The sequence below is a fragment of the Abrus precatorius genome, unplaced genomic scaffold (assembly GCF_003935025.1).
Source record: "Abrus precatorius isolate BTA unplaced genomic scaffold, Abrus_2018 Scaffold6, whole genome shotgun sequence".
Lineage (NCBI taxonomy): Eukaryota > Viridiplantae > Streptophyta > Magnoliopsida > Fabales > Fabaceae > Abrus > Abrus precatorius.
The window spans coordinates 4408553-4424217 of record NW_020874406.1 but is presented as its reverse complement, the minus strand read 5'-3'; the positions used below and the strand labels follow the sequence as shown (position 1 = coordinate 4424217).

The 15665-nt window shown below is 28.7% G+C and overlaps 1 protein-coding gene and 1 pseudogene across 3 annotated transcripts; one reads left to right on the top strand and one right to left on the bottom strand.

The window, feature by feature from the left end:
* The first annotated feature begins 281 nt into the window (after positions 1-281).
* Positions 282-4839, top strand: LOC113869699 (ribosomal RNA small subunit methyltransferase nep-1-like). 3 transcript variants are annotated; one of them, XM_027506150.1, is made up of 8 exons: positions 282-380; positions 1403-1564; positions 2070-2162; positions 2552-2696; positions 3193-3303; positions 3386-3468; positions 3555-3612; positions 4471-4839. In XM_027506150.1, exons 2-8 carry the CDS (start codon positions 1406-1408, stop codon positions 4548-4550), a joined length of 729 nt encoding a protein of 242 aa, XP_027361951.1. In that variant the 5' UTR covers positions 282-380; positions 1403-1405; the 3' UTR covers positions 4551-4839. The 3 variants fall into 3 exon arrangements, with proteins under 3 accessions (XP_027361951.1, XP_027361953.1, XP_027361952.1); XM_027506152.1 differs by lacking the exon at positions 282-380 and adding an exon at positions 1223-1277 and having other exon boundaries at positions 1403-1543; positions 4471-4656; XM_027506151.1 differs by lacking the exon at positions 282-380 and adding an exon at positions 1223-1277 and having other exon boundaries at positions 4471-4656.
* On the bottom strand, positions 4690-13467 carry LOC113870044 (annotated as a pseudogene).
* Between the last annotated feature and the right edge of the window lie 2198 nt (positions 13468-15665).

Genomic DNA, 15665 nt, shown 5'->3' with positions numbered 1-15665 from the left:
AATGTAAATATTTTGATATATTTTCTTAATAACATTTATCACCGTACAATACACATATTATATATTAATATAACAAAATATCAAGTTGTAAAATAACTTTTATTATTTTAATTTTTGTCTAGTAAAAAATAAATTATTTGTGTAGATAAAAAAAAAAATGCTAATAATATAAAATATTATACCAACTTTCAAACATTACAATTTATGGACTAATATCTAAAATCTTATTATTGGCCCAATCAGCCTATTTTATAAAAGGGATGGTTAAACCCATACAACTCATAAGTAAACGCGCCCCCTCTAAACACAATTTTGCAAACTAAAAGAGAAGACAACTCTGTAAGTTTAACCCAAAATTCGACAATTTCTTCTTATTTTAGGTATGTCCTTCCTTTTCAGTTTTTTATTTACCATTATTCTCCCGAATAATTCATAAAGTGTTTTAAGTTTTCTATTACTGCCATCTTTTGGGTTTTATTTTTTGTGGTGCCTGTGAAGAAACTGAAGGGAAAATCGATCCTTTGGTTGAAAGGAAATCAATTGATTGGTTTTTTTAATCGGAAAATGTGGGTTCTTTTTTTTCTTTTGATTTTCTATGGAGAGGGTATCTTGCTGTTAATGCTTTCCGAGCGAGCCTGGGGGATCTCCTGTAAACCCCCATGATGTGGTAAAGGGAGGATATTAGGGGAAGCAGTGAGTGGAGATTCCCTTCAGAGTGCCGGATGAGGGGAGACCTGGGAGACCTTCACGTTCGGTTCGGAGGGCAGGGATATCCCGACCCTACTATCATTATGCCTTTGCAATGTTACTTGGTTCAACTATTCTGATGTGGTCCTATTCTGTGTCCCGTGCTAGGAAGCATTATTCCTATTTTCATTCCAAACTCAAGAATACGACCGACACGATTGATTGGTCTGTGTGCCTCTCTTATTACTTTTTTGTATTCCCCTGTTCCTCGGATACAATTCGATCCTTCTACGGCCAAATCTCAATTTGTGGAAAGCCTTCGATGGCTTCCTTATGATGAAAACATCAATTTCGGTAGCCAAACTGTCAGTGAAGAAATTATTGTTCTTCAACACACTCACTCTTTCTCTCTCACAAGACAGAAGATGAAACTCAAGAAGTCATTATATTATTGATTGATTATCATTTGTTTACAAAAGGGTCTTATTTATACATTGTCTATGTCTTTCGATTGAATTATAGCGAAACCCAACTGTGTTTGTTGTTCGGTTTTACATTAACTAGTTTATGCTTTTTCTTCCTTGCACGGTGTAAATTCATTGTAGGGCCGTAAGAAAAATATTTTATAATTCATATAATTTTTATAAAATTAATGATTTTTTGTTATTATTAAGTGGGTGTTTGCGTCCAAAATCATGTCACTTTCTCTCAACAGAATATGCCTTCAAAACACAATGAATTAAAAGTGGATGAAGAGGATGATAATTCAGTGGTACAACTTCCGGGAATTCCACTGGCACCTCACGGCCAAAGTTCAAAAAATGGAGTGTACTTCATTCTTGAGAAAGCTTCACTGGTTGCTGCATATGTTGGCAAAGTTAGTTTTCTTTCCTAACTGGGCCATGCCCCTCTCTATTACTCATATTCATGTTCTGTTTTCACTGAAAAAAATGAAAATTTTATTTTCTAAATGTCAATAGCATTTTTGAGTGTTAATATTGGTAATCGTTTTTCCATTTAAAAATAGGAAATACAGTATTTAAAATCAGCATCAGCTTCAAACAGTAATTTTTGAAAATAAATGCTCTATATTTAGATTGTGTATTTGAATAGAGAAACATTGAGTGAAAGTTTTACATACATACATATATATATATATATATATATATATATATATATATATATATATATATATATATATATGAGAAGCTTTTGATAAAATGCTTTTGAAATTTATGAGAAGCTTTTCTATTGATTAGAAAACAAAAGTATCTTCTTCTCTAAGCTTATTTTCAAGAGAGATTCTCTATCTAACATCTTTTCAAACTCTACCTTTAAGTAGTTTTTCTTTGTAATCATTGCAATTACATGGCTTATTTCAGAAATACCAGATTTTGAATCCAGATGAGCATGCCAGTTTTTTGCGGAGGAAAAATTTGAATCCTTATGATTATAGGCCTGATATTGTTCACGAGGTTAGCTACTGTTTTCATTCCTTGATGCTGAGCTGGTGTCTTCATTTTATGTTTTGGGTATTTTATTCTTGAATTGCCCAAAGGCATCAATGTGGAGACAAGGGCTATAGACTTTCCTTGTGAGTTATGACTTATAACATGAAATTGGTAGAATGGTAATATTTGCACAATAGTTGGATGTGAAATAATTCCTACTATGAATTTTCTGGTCTTGTATTCTGTATGAATCTAATTACAACCTAGCGGTTTGTTGGTTCTCTGAATAATTTTATTTTGTATTCTATTCCATTATAGTTTTTCCTTGAATAAGTATTGTATACCACCTGAACGGTTTGAAATTTTATCTTGTTTTTCTTGATTAAGTTGACTCTAAATGTTAATGACTATAGGCTCTCCTTCAAATTATGAGTAGTCGGCTTCGCATGGCTGGTAGATTACGCGCTGTATTCATCAGGACTGACGAAGGAATTCTTATCAGAGTTGAACCTCAAACTCAAATACCAAAAACACTGGGAAGCTTTTGTAATATGATGGGTAAGTTTTTCTATTCATAATTATATTACTGTATTTGTTAGGACAGCAGTTGAGAATATGGACTCAAATACAGTTGGTCTGTCAATTGGCCAAGCCCACGCTATGGAGAGTTTACACTAAAAGAAATTAAAAATGTACTAGCGAGTTTGTTAGCTGAGTGAGGAGGAGTCTGTTATAGTAGGATTGGTTTGTGAGAGAGAGGGGAGGGGGGAGAGGGGGAATCTTTTCAAAATTGAGAAGTTGGTTATGGATGGAGAGCATTAGCTCTCTGTAGAGCCTAGCTCTTAGGCAGTAGTACTCATTCTATTGATTTTCCTTTTCATATCAAATAATACCAGTATCATCTATTTTCCTTGTTTGAATTGCTTTATTTTTCCTGTTGGCTTAACCAGTTTGCATCAATATTACTATATAATCTATCCATATTCCTGGTTCTTGTCATCATATTAACATCTTTGCCTATCCCTTGTTTTGAAATATTTAATAATTATTACAGCGGAGTTGCTGCAAAAGTTCAGTATCAAGTCAAAGAATGGTCAGGGAAAGCTTCTAAGGTTAATTGAAAACCCTGTGACTAATCACTTTCCTGTCAACTCCCGTAAAATAGGTGAGTACTAAAATTAGGCAAATGCTACAATGCCTATGTTTTTTATGAAGAGATTTTATGCGCTGCCCTTGTAATGTTGTAGGTCTTTCTTTTAGTTCACCCAAGGCAGTTCACTTAAGGGACTATGCTAGTGCCATTAATTGTAATGAGAACGTTGTATTTGTGGTAAGCTTTTGTGAGCCATCATGTGCATTTTTAAGATGAGGCTTATTCTGTTATTTCACTAATTGACTTGTCTAACAATTATTTAGGTTGGTGCAATGGCTCATGGAAAAATTGATGTTGACTACATTGATGATCTTATATCAGGTTATTCTTAAATAATTCTGTATTTATTTGAGATTCAAGTTTTAACTTGTGGCTACAATGTTTTGTCATATCGTCTAAGATAGAATAAATGATGTGTATTGTTAATAGTGATTGGTATGTGTTTTCTATATAGGATCCAATCTAATTAGTGAATGTATTGTTGGTTCACTGTTTAGCAATTTGAATAAGATTTGGATAGGAAAATTCAAAATTTTGAATAGATGCATTATCTGTAGTTTCATGGTGAAATTCTTATAATTTCATACTTGGGGTAGGAACAACATCCATAAAACTCTTCTCTTCTTAACAAAAATAAACAACTTGTAAAGCTTCACATGTTAAGAAAAGGTCTATTGTGATTATGTACACAGAACATAAAGTGATTTTTTTTTTTTTCAAATTAGTTGCCTGTTCATATCATGAGACTATGATCCTAGTCCCTCAACCTGTGTGGGCTTGCTTGCAATTAGAATTAGAAATTGGTAAAATTGCAAATGCCAACCCTAGAACAACTATAGGAGAATAGTGGATAGCAAGATGATTGCTACTCTAAATATTTAAAATACACCCATTATCAGTAATACTTGCATTTTGGTTTCCATCAATAATACTTTATAGATTTAAAACTGAGCATACTTTTTATTTTAAGATGGAGAATACATGTTGATTCTTGATTTTTGGAGGGTATATAGTTGGTTGCATCACATCCTTCTGTTTCTTTGCTTTTGTGATTTAAGTGTTTTCAGCTAAGTTTTATTGATGATACTTTGTGCTGGTGTTGATATTATCATTCTTGTTAATCCCGTAGTTCAAGTATTATTATTTTATTTCTAAAGTTCTTTGTTTTGTGTTGTATAGTTTCAGCTTATCCGTTGAGTGCTGGGACTTGCCTCAGGCGGATTTGCATTGCGTTAGAGAGAAATTGGAAGATCCAATGAATCTGAAGTATTTATTTTCTATTAATGAGTATATATATGGCAAGAGGGTGTTTCCTTTATTGGCATCTGTTTTCATTTTAAAATATTTAACGATTCTCTTAATTTAAAATTGAAAATAACCCATTCTTTCCCCATTTCCCTACAAAACTCTCCTTCTAAATATACTCTTGTGGGCGGACGAGTGGTATTCTTGTCGATGCATATTTTCTCTAGTTTGATAAACAAAGTTTTGTATCTAAAATCAATGTGTATAAGTAGAGAGTTAAAAATTGATATAAAAATAAGGTTTATATAAGGTTTTAGTTTCTTAAAAATTTGCTAATTTATTTTGTCCTTTTTTATTTTTCATCTAGTTCCTCTATTAGTAGACAGAATTCCAAAATCTGTGATAAGAGAGTCATAAGATAGATTTATAGTCCTATCTTAAATAACCCTCTCTTGCAAAAAAGGAGCAATGGTCAACAAAATGTAAGGTTGGTCTCAACAATTCTTCGTGAAAGAAGTAACTCGTTGAAACGAGATTACTAATTAATACTAATATATTACTAATAGAATAGAAATAGAACTATATTTTCTTTATGCTTTCCTCGGTTCCGTTGCTATTGCATGCCTTACGCAATTGATTAGATTATATAGATATCCCTTTAAAATAGCATAGGTCATTGAAAGGATCTCGAAGACTCACTAATGCACGTAAGTTGAGATTTTTCAGAAAAAAAAAAAAATTTGTTCGAAGGATGCACAACTGCATAGATAAGTTCACATTAACACGTCAGTTTGGAAAGTTTGGAATCTAATTTGGGATTTTCTTTGAGGGGTTTCAGGAAGGAAATAGAATGTAATAATATCGATTTATATAGATAAAAATATAGAAAAAAGGGTCGTTCAAATTTAGAAAAGGATTTTTTGATTCTCAAGGAAAGAAAGAATGTTTGAGAAAGATTTCTTGTTTTTGTGATTGGATTCATATATGTTTAGTAAAAAGAATAATTTTTTTTTAAAATAATAAAATAAGAAAAGTGTTCAATTGGAACTTGAAAATATGACTGAATTAATTTTAGTTATTCTTTGAAATGAGGAGGTGTATAAAGTGAAAATCTTATGTACAGTTTTATTTTGTAGAGTGGTAGTATGGATGACTTATATGTCAACTTTTCTATTATTACACCCTAAAAATCAAACTCTGCCCTTAAGTGAAGTTTTTAAAATATGCTTAATATTTGGATTTGTAATCAATAGCTGGTATTGACCATAATTTACAAGATCATTTTATAATCTTTATAAGAGTTGGAAGGGTAAAAGATTTAGTCGGTTTCTTCAAATTCCAATTCATATTTTTCATGGAGAAATATTTGATCGATAAAATAAGATCTATTTGAATCATATTTAAAGGATTCCTTGATTTGAACCAAAGAAGCAATATCATTCGATCATTATCAAACTAATTACAATTTTTTTTTTGTCTATAAGAATCCTATTAGAGCGTCTTTTATTTCTATCTAGAAAATATGTCCTTTCGTTGCACCAGTTTGTTTAATTTTTATTAAATTAATTTATTTTAAAATATAAATATATAATTTAAATATAAAAATATATAAATATAGTTAAAAAATTATTATGTTAAATATAATTACATTGAGGAAGATTATGAAATACTTCCTTATATACAATATTTTTTGTATATCCTATATATTTATCATCCTTTTCAATAATAAAGATTTTTATTCCTTTTGTTGATGTTACTTTAGACAATGTAACATATAACTGACCATGACTAAATACAGGTTTTGGCAAATATAATCTAACATAATTTAACGATTGTCGTTGACTTTTTTTTTATTGTTATTGCATAACATACCTTTATTGAAAATTAGTTTTTTTTTAAAAGGAAAGGCTACTTGGAGTCACTTACTGTTAAAATTATTCGTGAAATAAGTATTTTAACACTAATGTTGCTTCCTATAATTATTTTTACTTTAATTATCCACTCTCCTAAACGTATGATAAGGAGTCTTGTCCCATTGCACATTCCTAATGTGGGATTGATGTTCCTAAGTAGCATAATTAACATTCCTTCTTTGAATGGCAAGCAATGGGGAGAAAATCTATTGAAATTTAAAGTATTCAAGAATTCTACGAGATACATAAGATCCTACTCAGTTATTTTATCAATTACTTTGTCAAACTTGTTAGAGCTTCTGTAATACTTTATTGATCCTTCAACCATGTTTATGATATAATTATTAATATCATCAACAATGTAATTTAAAGGAGTAAGTATGACTCTCTCTTGAAGGTATTTTTCATCCTACATTTGTTGTTGAAAATTTGGATATGTGTTTTCAAAAATTTGTTTGAGTGAATCTTCCATTGGCTTGAGTAGATATTGGCTTAAAATTTTTATTCACATGGGAATGTCTTCTCTTTCTTTATTAATTGTTGTTATATTTCTATCTCCAACTTGTATGAGCCATTTATTAAATTCATGTGCCAAAAAATTTTCCTGACTTGAAGACGAGTTGTTGATAATTCTCATATTTTTGGACATCATATAAATTTTGCAATGATCCCACAAATAAGACTTATTAATGCATGCTTGAACCATGTCTTGTCGTCATCCTTTTGATATTACGGGTAATATTTATCTAAAATCTCCTCTAAGAAGTATTGTTTTTCCCCCAAATGGCTTAGAGGTACTGTTGGATATTTATAACCAACAATATCTTTGAGAGACCTATCAAGAGCCTCAAAAGCCAATCTATTTATCATTGGTGCTTCATCCCAAATAATGAGATTGTTTGAATTATTAATTGAGCAAGTTGAGTATTTTGTTTAATCGAACATGTGCTCTCTTCAAAAAGATCTAATGGTATTTGAAATCTAATGTGAGCTGTTCTACCATCCGGAAGCAATAATGATGCAATACCTATAAAATTTTAAAGTGATAATAAATGAGACATAAATAAAATCATGTATATAATAGTTTATGAAAGTATTAGTTAAAATGTAAGAAATATTAATTTTAATGGATATTTTTATAATTTTTATGACAAATAAAAAATAATTTTGATGATGCTAATACTAAATTTTAGAATATTTATGTGTATAATATTAATCAAATAATATTTTTTGTCGTCTTATTTTATTTAATAAATGAATATTTTATATGTTTTATAGATAATGTATTTTTTTTTATTGTAAGTATTAATGAAAAATTTAATTTATATTAATATAATAAAACAAAAAAATTAGATTTAAAATTTTTATATTTGTAAATTTTAAAATTTGAAAAATAAAAATAAAATACTACATGTGTAAGTACAAAAGTTATCAATAAAAATAAATCATTAATATGAGAAATATAATAAAAAATGTTAAATATGAGAAATATATAATTAAAAATATAAAATCAAGTATAAGGAAATGGTTAAGTACCTAAAGATACAACAGCAAATACTATTCTTTTCTCACTCCTTAATTTAGAAATGATAGTCTTGTAAAGAAAAGTTTTTCCAGTGTCTCCGTGGCCATATACAAAGTACAAACAACCTACATTAGCAGAGACTACATTAGTAACTTCATTGTATATTTATCTTTGTTGGTTATTTAGTAATGGGTAGCATCTCTCGTGTTCCACTTTCAACTCTTTAATATTATAATCAATTTCCTCTCTAATCAGTCTATTGTCCATTACTTTAATTGCTGATTTATTAGGTAAAGGCATTACATTGAAGTCAGAGAGGACCTTTCCATTTCTAATTAATATCTTGTCAATTTTAATCGAGCAATAAGTTTGGATATGTTGTTCCGTGAGTTCCAAACCAAAGTGATGAAATAACCTTCTTTTTTTTATAAAGAATATCATTAGATAGTGCCTGCTAATTGTTATCCCACGGTTTCTTGACATTTGTAACCTTACCTAAAAGAAGAATTGTAACAAATAATTCTCTTAACTGAGAAGGTAAGGCCCAATGACTTACTTCATTTAGTGCATCATTCCACTCTTTATTATCATTTAGAAGACAAAGAGCATAGCATGCTTCTTTGAAAGTTTTGTGTCACTCCATCAACTATCTTGATTTCTTCATAACATTTTGGTCCTTGAATAATGTTTAACAAAATTTTTAAATAATATCCTTCGCCAAATGTTGGGTAAGTATAATAAATTCTTCTAATTGTTCTTTCAGTCTGCCTTTGTTTCCATTTTTTGTTTCTATCATTCCAAACAAATTTTGTAGGATAGTAAGAATATGTAAGCATATGTGCTTCAGAATTTATAGAATTCATTTTCATCCATTCTGTAAACATTATTTGTTTTATTACTTCTCTTCTGATAACTGTTGGCAAATGTTCTGAATCTTGTAGAATAACTGAATTTTGTCCTGGTAAATGGAAGATCAATCTCATAACAGCTGGACTTCTATAATGTATGTCAAAGTTAAAAATTCTTCAACAGCTGGACTCCTATAATGTATGTCAAAGTTAAAAATTATTCAACTTGCTTCATATGCTGACACATATCTAAAATATAAGCAATAGTTATAATATTTATGAAATTCATAAAAGTTTAAGTATATAAGAAAGGAAAAAATATGTTAAATATTGTTTAAAAAATAAAAATAAAAATAATATAACACTTGATATCAAAGTCAAAATGAAATTTAATTAATAAAGTTGACTAAAAATTTATACGTATAACAACTACTATTATTTATTTAGCATTACTTATTTATAAAAATTATATAAAAATTCGTACACCTAATAAATATACAATAAATAATAAATATATAGTTTAATAATATTATTTAATTATAATTATAGAATATTATTTATATATATATATATATATATAATGTTAATAATTATTTATTAAATTGTCATTCATAATAGTTTGTTATTACAGTTATTAAGATTATATAAGCATAAATTCTAATAAACTTTCTTTAAATATAATTTAATAAATATGAATCAATTATAATTTCAACTAATACGTTATATAAAATATTATAAATAATTTTAATAAATTGTAATCTAATGCAATTTATAGCAAATTTATTTATGCAATATATTTTATAGTGAATTTAAATATTCTAAATCTTAATAATTATAAATTCGTTATAAATACATATAATAATAGATAAATTTATGGTATCAGAGAAATTAACATAAAGAAAGAATATATAATGATTTTAACTAAATAGTTAATTAAATAAATTTATTTATAAAATTACATACCTGTAGTCTAAATAAGTTTTGATCATATCGCCTTGTGTTACTGCATTGATTTGTTTGTATTTTAGACAAAAATATTTTCTTCAATTACCATGGTTGCTCTATCTAGACCTTTGTGGAGATATTTGAAGAGATATTTTATAGCCTTAGACTTATTGTACCATTCAATATTTAGATGTGCCTGAAATGTGAGTAATAAATCTGAATTATATGGAATCACATACCTGTTATCCAAGTTGATATCTCCTTTTTTGACATGTCTGCCATCATCCCGTGTTCTATAAGTAGGAAAATCATCCATATCTATGGTCATTTCATTAGTAAACTTTTTAGGATAATTTCGGTTGCAAAGGCCATCAACCATGCAAGGTGCATTTTTTATGGTAGTTCCACATGGTCCATGTATCATGAATTGTGAAATAACATTGAATCCAACTGGATTATCCACTTGAGATGGCAAGTTTGCTGATATTAATTTATCTATGTCTTGTGGTATTGGATACTTATTATTTTGGTGAAGCCATAGTAGGATATGAGCATGTGGTAGACCTCTTTTTTGAAACTCAATGATGTATAGCTAAAAGAAGAAAAAATATAATAAGTAATTAGTAGGAATAGATTAAAGTTATAAATTAAAAAATTTATGTAATACTTTTCTTTACCTGATATAACTTGACCAAAGTACTATGCATCCACTATGTGTTTCATTAGTTGATCAAGTTTCATCTTGAAAATTCTTGTTTTAACATCTGGCCTATCATTAGCTGGTTGTCCTTGAATTTGATCAAGCATATACTGAATCTCAGGCCACTTTGGATTAGCAGTAAAAGTCATAAAAATATCAGGATTCCTAAACGTTCTACATATGGCCATTGCATCTTTATAGTTTTGGACCATATATCGTGGACCACCTGTGAATGAAGAAGGCAATTGTAATACCTCAAATATTTGTAATATTGATTATTGTTCTATATATATATATGTGTGTGTGTGTGTGTGTGAATAGATGTTGGAATTTACACTTGAGTGCGTGATGAATATTGAATGATGATGTGTGTGGATAAATATATGATTATAAGAGTATATATATGTGTGTGTGCTGAGAATGTTAGACTGTAGCTGATTTGATTGATAAAAATTTGGCTAAGTATTTGGTGGAGGGTATTCTCACTTTAGCGAGAAGGCCTAAGGAAGAAGGCGTGAAACTGTCACCTTTTCGATGTAGCGAGAGGTCTCTCACTGCAGCGAGAAAGCAACAGTTTGGAGTGCAATTTTGGGTACAGTCTCGTTGTAGCGAGATTATGCAGAAATCAGAGGTGAGTTTTAATGGTTAGAGTTTCGGTTTTTGTAGCAAGATTGAAGGTTGGATTTGTGTGAAAAATGCTTGGAGGTGAGTTTTAATGGTTAGAGTTTCGGTTTTTGTCCCTTTTCTCTGTTTGTTGGGTTTTCTTTGATTTCTCATAGAGTTTCCCATGTGTTTTAAGGTTGAAATTTGTGTGGAGAACGTTTTCTACCGTTATATCGTGTTGGGTCTCTAATTTGAGGTAAGGGGAACTCTACCCTATCTCATTGTGTTTGATTTACTATTTATTTTGGTAAATATTGCAATGTGACTGAGATAGATGGTAAGAAATGTGTGATGATGGAAATTATTGTGTGTTTGAATATAATGCGATGTGTGATGAGATAGTTGAACCTATTATGGGTGGTTGTGTATTGTGAAATGCCATTGATTGGTGATTTAATAAGGTGATTTGAATGTGGGTCTGTGTGCCGTGTGCTGTGAATGAATATGGGCTTGTGTACCGTGTATGAACATGAATATTGTGTGCAATTAAAATGTGTGTGAATAAGGCATGTTAAATGCGGTTGTGAATATGCTATGAATGGCTCAGCGATATACTGGAAGTATGGAAGATAGGGATGATAGAAATACCTTGATGAAAAGAGATTGGTGGTGACACCAACAGTGAGCATGGGTACACCACAGGTCATACACTCTTGTCCGACTAGACCTTTGACCAACACCTTTGCCGAGTGACTCATGACTGACCAAGCGGTATCCGTGAGGTGGAGGTAACCAGCGATCATCCATGATGTGAAACTGTGATTACAGTGTCACAGTGAGCATGACTATTTACAATGAGTGCACATATGTGTAAAATATTTTGGTGCTGTGAGTGCATCGGTTGTGAAGTGAAATAAAATGCTTGAAAGTGTTGCGTGTGATTGACTATAATTAAATAGAATATGTGAGAATACATGTGGAATGTGCAAGGTGAGTCTCTATGTTATGTGTATGTGTGTTAGATAGTGTAGAGTACTCACCCTTACATTCATTTTTCAGGTGACCAAGATGATCAGCCTCAGACTCAGTGAAGGATGGATGAAACTGCTATGAAACTTAGAAATTTATTTTGAAAATTTGATGTATTAATTAAGTTCTGTAGCCATGATTGATACAAATTGTAATCTATCTCTATTTCGAAATATTTTATTGAACCACGATTTGGGAACCATTTAAATGAAAACTTTTATCATTCTGAATTTTACAAAATTCATTTATTTAGAAAATTAAATTTAGGAGTTACAGCAATACAATTCTTTTTCTAGTAGCAACAACTATTGTATCCCTACGAACAACTGCATCACAAGCATTTTTGTACAACTCTATGCGTAAAATTGTTTGATTTTTCCTAATCCATCGTAGTCGCTCTTCTTCTATGGTTGTATATGCATCAACAGTATATTGTTGGAATAACTTACCAGCAGAAAGAATAGTCTTTGCTTTAAAGTTTCTTTGTTGTATTCATTATGCACAGTATTCTATCATTGTCAAATTGTTTCTTTTTGTTCTATTTTTTCCATCATTATAAGAATATTGAATATCCAACTGAAATCCATGCTCACCATATGGAAATAATAATGGATATTGCATTGACATGAAAGAAGGATGCAACTCTGATATTCTTCGTAACCCATTTGTTTGATGCTCTATTATTATATCTCTCTTTCCATTAGATTGGCCAAAATCTCCAACAATACGTGCAACAATTTCAGCTGAGGTCGACTTGTTATACTGTCGAGATTCTCTTGATATTATACCAAACAACTTGATTCGTATATTTTTATCATCAGATGAAGATAATTTATCTCTTGTCATTCTAAACACCAGGTCAATAGGATTATGCATGTCCAACATATCCTTCAAACTTTGAACAATAGTGTCGTCAAGATTTTCTCCATTATTAAAGGAATGTAATCTACTTTGGACTTCATTTTCTGTATCATGTATATAAAGTTGTGAGAATTTCAGTTGTTGACCTTCTTTTGGTATGAGTGCTCCAATCCTGTGATAATTTTGACCACTAATTCTAAAAACATACAGCCCTGGTCTTAAATTGATTGTACTGTCAATTTTTGCTCCCATCGATATAAAAGTAAAAGTAGAATTATATGCTCGAATATTTTGTCTAAATTTCATTGAGTGATGATCACCTTCATAACTAAGAAGATTTTTTAAAGCATCTGGTGGTTCTTGAAGGATTAGTAATCAAACTTTTCCTTGTTGACAACAAAGAGAAAACTTATGCTTTCTTGATTATCGTGGTTTATTTTCTGTTTTTGCATACCACATAGAACTACCACAATATTCATAGGTGTAACTTGGGTATCCTAAATTCATATATTCTGAATTATCACCTACAATTTTTAAAAAAATATTAATAAATAAGTAAGCATATTTTTAATTTATGATTTGTATGATATAATATTAATTAGAAGAGTATTTATGATAAACTCTATACGTGTACTATCAATATATATTAATAAATAAATAAGCAAATATCACCATAATTTATAGTATTAATACTAATACATGCATGAATAAATTTTTATAGTTATTCTCTAATTAAAATAAAAAATTAAATTAACTTTAAAATATGAAATAATTTTAAATAATTATTTGTAAATGCAATAATAATAGAATTAATAAAATTAAGATAATATTTATTAAGATAATAATAAAACTAATAATATGTTGTATCTTAAAAAGGCCAATAAATAAATAAGTGAATTTTTAATATATATATATGATAAATAAATTTCATATGGTAATAATTATAATAAATTTTAAAAGATAAATAAATAAATACCAACTTACTTACAAATTTTTTAAAATTTTTTAAATTAATTAAAAAAATTTAATGATGATATTAACAAATATTTTATTTTATAAATGAATAAATTATTATTGTCATAATTTTATTAAAAATGATAATAATAAAAATTTTAGTATAAATACATAAAAAAATTATATGGTAATGTATGCAAATTAAAATATATTATTTTTTTATTGTTATATAAACAAATTTATTTACAAACAATATCATACATATTCGAATAATATTATAAAATTAAAATATGTATAATTAAAATATTATAAAGTTAAAATATATTTAAATGTTTGATAGATTAAAAAAAAATTTATGATATAATTAAGAAAATAATTTTAAATAGCATAAAGTATTTTATTATTAAAATGTAAAAATAAAACTTATATTGTTTCATGATATCATAAACTATTCATCATTATAAAATTTTGAAACAAATAATTAAAACAATACATTATTAAATATAATATTTTTTTATTCATGCATTTGTATATATCTATTGAATTAAATTTACATGATAGACTATCTATTTATAATTATAATTTAAAAAGTTATTAATAAAATTTCACTATATAACTATTCATGCATTTTACTATATGTTGTTTGGGTCATAAAATTAACATAATAAATCTATTAATTTTTTTTTAATTTTTGAAAATATTTAATTTGGTTTGTTTATCATTTATCATTTTAATTAAGAATCAATAAAAATAAATGTATCTATAAAAAAATTTAATGATGTAATAATATTTTAAAAAAGTATTAAAAGAATAAATATTAATTTAAATAAAATATAAAATAAATTTAAAATGCTTTATAAAAGGAAACTTGCAGATTGAATTAAAAATAAGTATATTATTATTAGGTCTGTAATTATTTTAAAGATATATAAATATAACTTTAATATAAACATTAAAATATTATATCTCCATTTAAAAAATAGATGTGTTCTAATCATTTTAACGTAGATATGGTGAATTTGAGATTTGATGATTGTTTTTAGATGTATTTTGTAACACCTTAAATTAATTTTCAAGTAATAATTTCGAAAGATGGGAGTAATAAAAATTTTCATTTAAATAAAGGATCTCATCACAGAGTTTCATAAACGATTCAAAACAATAAAGGATTACAAGTTTATATCAAAGACTGTTACAGGACTAATTTAGTTACATTATAATTTCAAAATACAATCTAAGTCCTATAGCAGTTCATCCCTTCCTTCATTAAGTCTGGTGATTGTCTTGGCCACCTGAAAAATAAATATAAGGGTGAATACTCTACACTATCTAATACACATAAACGTAGAGACTCACATCAAATTTTACACATTTACTAACATAATTTAAATCATGCATCCACAATACAAGCATCTCAGTCTCATTCACAAGCATCATTCATCATCTATTCCAATTCAAAACATAATCGGTGCATTCACTGCACTAACATTTTGCACACGTGCGCTTACTGCACCTAGCCATGCTCACTGTGGCACTGTGATCACAGTTTCACACGATGAATGGTCGTTGGTTACCGCCGTCTTATGGATACCGCGTGGGCAGTCACGAGTCGTTCAACAAAGGTAGTGGTCAGAGGTTTAATCAGGAGGAGAGTGTGTGGCCTGTGTGCACCCACGCTCACTGTTGGTGTCACCACCACTCTCTCTTCCCTAAGGTATTTCTACTGTTTTCATCTTCCACACCTCTAGTGT

Excerpts from the sequence above, each read along its gene's own strand:
- LOC113869699 (XM_027506150.1), top strand. The coding sequence starts at position 1,406 with ATGCCTTCAAAACACAATGAATTAAAAGTGGATGAAGAGGATGATAAT. Across the intron at positions 1,565-2,069 it reads TTGCTGCATATGTTGGCAAA|AAATACCAGATTTTGAATCC; the intron begins GTTAGTTTTCTT and ends GGCTTATTTCAG. Across the intron at positions 3,469-3,554 it reads ATGAGAACGTTGTATTTGTG|GTTGGTGCAATGGCTCATGG; the intron begins GTAAGCTTTTGT and ends ACAATTATTTAG.